This window comes from Mobula hypostoma, chromosome 18 (genome assembly GCF_963921235.1).
Source record: "Mobula hypostoma chromosome 18, sMobHyp1.1, whole genome shotgun sequence".
NCBI lineage: Eukaryota > Metazoa > Chordata > Chondrichthyes > Myliobatiformes > Myliobatidae > Mobula > Mobula hypostoma.
In genome coordinates this window covers 62458659-62464658 of record NC_086114.1, presented here as the reverse complement: position 1 = coordinate 62464658, position 6000 = coordinate 62458659, and the positions used below count along the sequence as shown (strand labels likewise).

Here is a 6000-nt window from a genome sequence, read left to right as displayed (position 1 = left end):
TTAAAAGAAGACACCACCACTTTTGGTTGGCCATGTAGAGGCCGCTACCTCCAAGCATGCTACCATCTTACCAGGGGTAAGTGTGTGGGTTTTCACAAATAAAACAAAGTGAGGCTTTTAATGAAACCTGTAACACACCTTATTGAACTCCAAACCCTAAACACAAAAGCGCGCTAAAAAATAATAGCGTCATCACATCAGAGCAGCCTCTCAAACTGAAACCCCGACTCGATGTCGGTAGTTATGAATTATGAGGTGCTACAAGTGTCTGCACCTCAAACAACTTCAGCTCAGAGTTGATGAGCTGCAACGTCTGATGCATCATGGAGGTCAAGGTTATCCCACGATGTACTTACATCCCTTAGATTAAGTTTTGCAGATTTGCTCAGCCAAGAACAACTTAAATGTATTATTGCTAAAGACCAGCTGTAGGGGCTGAGAAGGTAATATTCCAGGCACCGCAGACTTTGCACACGTACAACAAGTCAGTGTTGGAAGCAGAGTGCGGGGTAAAGGAGTCCTGTGGTATGGGGCACCAAACTGGGGGAGTGAAGGAGAATAGAATGACAATTGGAGGGACCTCTGGAGGGAGGAGAAGATGGCGGCGTGACGCAGCGCGCGCGGCCGTTCCGAATGAATATCGTATGTGTTAACTAGGGTGCCGTGCACAATCCGGATTTGATGGAGACAGCCATGAGAAGCACGGAGGAACATCTGGAGAAACTTCTGAATGCCTTTTTCGCTGCCGCTGCTACTGTGCAATTGAGGATCTCCGGAGGGGAAGGCCCCAAATCCTCGGCTTTGCCTATCGCCTGTTGCCGGGGCTGGGGTCGAAGCGCTCGGCAGAGATGGTGCTCGGTGTCGGAAAGCTGGTCAGATGCTCGGAGTTTTCGGACGGACTCGGAGTCGGACGCTTCCAGGATGCTGCATCGGCAAGTTGGCGGCGCTGGAGGTTCACCGTCTGCGTGAGATGATGGGACTTTCAAGAGACTTTGAGACTTTTACTGTGCCATGGTCTGTTCTTATCAAATTATGGTATTGCTTTGCACTGTTGTAACTATATGTTATAAATATGTGGTTTTGTTAGTTTTTAAATGGTTTGTCATGCGTTTCTGTGATATAATTCTGGAAAAACATCGTATCATTTCCTAATGCATGCATTACTAAATGACAATAAAAGAGGACTGCGTGCCCTCATAATCTAATCTAATTGGGCAGATGACTTTGAGAGCAATAGGTACTGCTCCCTACAGCTACAAGGGAGAGTAACCAAGGGTGTGCTGCTCTCATGAGACCCAAAGAGAAACAGTTGACTGAGTCCATCAGTCCAATTCCTCTCTCTCTGCCACATCTCTTCTCAGGATGAGGATTTCCATTCTAGAACATGTGAGACCTCTTCTTTTTCTCAAGAATACGGTTTCTCCCCTCTCCCACAGCTCCTCCTTTTCCCACACGCCTGCTCTCACCCCATCCTCTGGCCTTGTTCTTAACTACCACTAGCTTCTATATCCAACAGATCATTTTCTGTAATGTCCACCATCTCCAACGAGATCCTACATTGAGCACATCTTCTCATGGGGTTTGCTCTCTATGTGACTCCTTTCCACTCATAACTCCCTCCTGGCATTGTCCCGTCAAGCGTGACAAGTGCTACACCCGTCCCCACAAATCAGGGTCTCAGTCTTTCCAGGTGAGGTGAAAGTTCACCCACAAGTCTGTTGGGGTCATTTATCATATCTGGTGCCTTCGCTGTGGCCTCCTCTACATCAGTGAGACCAGATGCAGGTTGAGGGACCACTTCATTATGTACCTTTGCTCTGTCTGCTGCAAAGGGCAGGATCTCCCGGAGGCTAACCTGTTTCAATTCAAATTCTGATTGCCATACTGACACGTCTGTCCATGGCCGCCTCTACTGTCACAATGAGGCCAAACTCAGGTTGGAGGAACAACACCTCTTATTCCATCCGGGGAGCCTCCAGCCTGACGACATTAACATCCATTTCTCCAACTTCCAGTAATTTCCCTCCCCCTCCTTCTCTTTTACCATTGGCCACTTATCTGAGAAAGGATGTGCTGATATTGGAGAGGGTTAAATGAGGTTCACAGAAAGGACTCCTGGATTGAAAAGCCTATCATATGAGTGTTTGATGACTCCAGGCCTGTACTCGCTGGAATTTAGAAGAATGGGGGTGGGGTGTGTATCTCATTGAAACCTATTGAATGTTGAAAGGCCTTGATAGAATGGATGTGGAGGGGATGATTCCTAGAGTGGGCAGGTCCAAGACCAGAGGGCACAGCCTCAAAATAGAGGGACATCCATTTAGAACGGAGATGAAGAGGAACTTCTTTTGCTGGAGGGTGACGTATCTGTGGAATTTGTTGCCACACGTGGCTGTTGAGTGTATTCAAAGTGTAGATTGACAGATAGGTCACGGTGTGAAAGGTCATGGGGAGAAAGCAGGAGAATAGGAATGAGAGGGAAATGGATCAGCCATGATTACGTGGCGGAGCAGACTCGATAGGCCGAATGGCCTTAATTCTGCTCCAATGTCTTATGGCCTTACCTCAAAGCCTGCAGGGACAGTGGGCTGTTTAGGGAGATAGTAAAGATGGAATATTAAGGAATGTATTGGAACAGAGGGAGGTAGGAGTAAAAGCACAGAACTGATTGAAAGCAGTGGCACAGGTAGACAGGGTGGTTTAAAAGAAAAGGCTTTTAACATGCTGGCCTTCGTCAGTCAGGGCGTTGAGTAGAGTGCTTTGGACATCCAAGTTGCAGTTGTACAAGTCACTGGTGAGGCCACACTTGAAGAATTGTTTGGTCACTCTATTCCGGAGAAGATGTTATTAAATTGGAAAGAGTGCAGAGACTTACAAGAATGCTGTCAGGACTACAGGGCCGGAATTATAGCTCAGGCCAGGGCTTTATTCCTTGGAATGTAGGAGAAAGACGGGCGACCTGATAGAATTGTTAACATTTGAGAGGCAGACATAAAGTTAGATGGCACCAGTTTATCTCCAGGGTGGAGAAGTCCAAAACTTAGGGGCGTAGATTTATCGTGAGAGGGGGATGATTTAAAAGGTACTCGAGGGGAAAATGTTTTCACGCAGAAGGCAGTACCGATATGGAACAAGCTGCCAGAGGGAATGGTTGAGGCAGACAGAATAGTAACATTTATTCAGCTGTCGGATAGGTACATGAAGGGGCAAGGCTTAGAAGGAAATGGGGCCCAACACAGTATGACCTGGGAGGGCACTGTGGACTTACTGAGCCAAAGGGCCTGCATCTTTGCTGTGTTGCTCAATGACTTTAAAAGTTTACATGCTGACCGATGCAGGACAGGGAGCCCCAGGTAATGGGCCAGAGGATCGACACAGACAAGAAATTACCCCAGATCAGTGGAGGGTGAAATGCAGGACTGTCCACTTTGCAAGGTTGCAAAAAAACCCCACAACACCTGATTTCCTTTGAAACCTTTTATTTCGGTGAATACAAAAAATAGTTTTTGTGGCCGATAAATTAGCACTTTATGTTACATACATTCTGTCACGGTAGATTTATATATGTGATGCTTCAATGAAAGTCTGATGATACCAAAGGCGGCAAGCCAACAACTTGTAAAAAACATCTATCTTGCATCTGCCTCTTACTTTGTTTTAGACAGACCACCTTAAAAACAACTCAAATTACAGGCCAATATTAGATTAAATTGAGTAATTTCAGTACATTAAAGTTTATTTTTTTTTAAAAATCAGATTTCTCAGCTATCTATCAAAACAAGTGGATCTGTTGACTTTCCGATACCAGTTTACAGACAACACTCCAAGGTGACAGACCCAAGCAGGGAGGCGCAGGGCTGTCGTACAGAAAAATTACAATGAATCTTGATGCAGGCTTGTGGAATGCAATTTCCAAATTTAAAAAAATCTGTTTGCAGCAGCAGACGGGGTTTGCTGACTGTACCATACAAGGCGAGTTGAGGGCAGTGATGTGTGGTAGAAGTGAGGGAACCCCTCCTGCATTAAGACTTTGGGAACACGACTTATATGGGCACAGCAGGAATACATTCAGCTGGGGGATTTTAGTGGTTGATTTTAGTGGATTAACTCCTACCAGTTATAGCACAGTATTGCAGCCAACAGAAAGACTAAGCAAAGACACACTATGAGCAACTCTCTAGCTAATACAGAAAACACAGCAGGTGACAGATGAACATGTTAGGAAAATGAACATGTTAGGGAATCCACCACCTTAAAGCAGACCAAGAATTAGGAATTGTAGTGGTTTCTTGTCCCCTTGAAGGATGGTGCTTTTCTGTGCTTCCTGTGTTTAAGACCCTTTACTGAGGGTAGCTTTGGGAACACAAGGTGGAATTCCTTTCAACAATTTACTTTTAATTGGTTTCCAAAGTCAGATACTGAAAAGTGAACAACAGCATTCAAGGGAGCGATTAACTGAACTGTGCACAAATCACTTCTCAACAATTTGAATCAGAACATCATAGAATAAAACAGCCAAAGTAAATGCAGGAACGTTTAAGGGGGTTGCCTCAGTTCCTGGAGGAAGCAGATTAACTTCTAAGCATCACTCTCAGATCGGCAGACAATCAGTAGTGAAAAAGCATTGATCAGTCCTGTAGTAAAGCAAAGGTTTCTCTGCTCACCTGCCAATCTCTTCTCTATCAATGCCTGGAGAATCCACAGTTTTTCTGTCTTCCTACTTTAGTCTCGTAGGGCAGACTCACACTTCAGTAACACTTTCTGTACACAAATTGCTTTCTGCCGCACACTATAACATGCGGTCTGGCCATATTAATCTTGCTCTGTAGACTTCCCTGATTTGTATTTAGTGCATGCAAGCCTTGGGAGTACAGGAAGCCAATACTAAACTACCATATTCTGGGCTACAATCTATAATTGGATAAATCCTAGGTAATGCAATGTTCCATCTCCTCAGTGTACAAAACCATCAGGTTCCCAATGGCTCAAATTCTGAAAGTATTGAGATCCTTGTGATACAATGCTTGTTTGGTTGACAGTGTCCGTCATCTAGCTCTCTTCTTCACGCAGCTCTGAAGGCAGGAACTTGTACTGTTGTTGGCGGATTTGTGCGAGTTTCTTTCGAGCTTCTTCCAGCTCTTTCTCCTTCCTCAGCATTTCCTCCTGGGCGGCAATGATCTGCACACAAGGCAAACACGTCACCTGCATCAAGCTACCTCCACTTTAAAGCAAAATACTTGCAAGCAATAACATCAGGCTGCTGTGGGAGACAAGGAAGAGATTACTGAGATTGTTTAAATCTTCATAGCCATAAGTGAGCGGGCAAATGAAACCTGTTTCTAGATGGGCAGCAGGGAGATACTTGGCAATTACAGACCTGTGAGCCTATGGAGAGAAGTTACTGGCTGACGTTCTGAGAGACAGGATTACTGATGTCTTGGAAAGGCAGGGTCTAATCAGAGACAGTCACTATGGGTTTGTCAGGGACAGGTCCTGTCTTACCAATCAGTTTGAACTTTCTGAAGTGTATTGGATCAGGGTAGTGCAGTAGATGTGATGTATGTGGACTTCAGCAAGGCCTCTGACCAGGTCTCACACGTGAGACTGGTCCTAAAGAATAGGGCCCATGGAATCAGGGGCAATTTGACAAATTGGATCCAAACCTGGCTTGGCAATAGGAGGCAGGGTTTTACTGATTGGATGTGGTGTACTAGCAGTGTCCTATGGGGACCAATGCTGAAATTCTTGCTGTTTGTAATATACGTAAATGATCTGGTTGTTGATGTGGGAGGCAGTAATTCAGGTATAGCATGAAAATTGGTAGATTGTTGACAGTGGAGAATGGTGGCCTTAGGGTAACTGGCTGATATTAATGTGTTGGTGAAAGGAGCTGAAAAATGGCAGATGAAGTTTAATCCTGAGGTGATTAACCTAATATGAGGTGATGCCTTTGGGAGCATTAATATGAGGCTAGGACATACACTAGGATCTTAGTGAGAA

General features: G+C 45.1%; 1 protein-coding gene across 5 annotated transcripts in view; it reads right to left on the bottom strand.

Annotated features, from left to right (window-relative positions):
* Nucleotides 1–3468: 3468 nt before the first annotated feature.
* The window catches only part of tln2b (talin 2b), a 323891-nt gene continuing 321359 nt past the window's right edge, over nucleotides 3469–6000 (bottom strand). For all 5 annotated transcript variants that reach the window (XM_063070979.1, XM_063070978.1, XM_063070977.1 and 2 more), the window contains one exon: nucleotides 3469–5178. In XM_063070979.1, coding sequence (XP_062927049.1) covers nucleotides 5050–5178 — 129 coding nt within the window. In that variant the 3' untranslated portion in view covers nucleotides 3469–5049. The remainder of the gene's footprint in view (nucleotides 5179–6000) is intronic.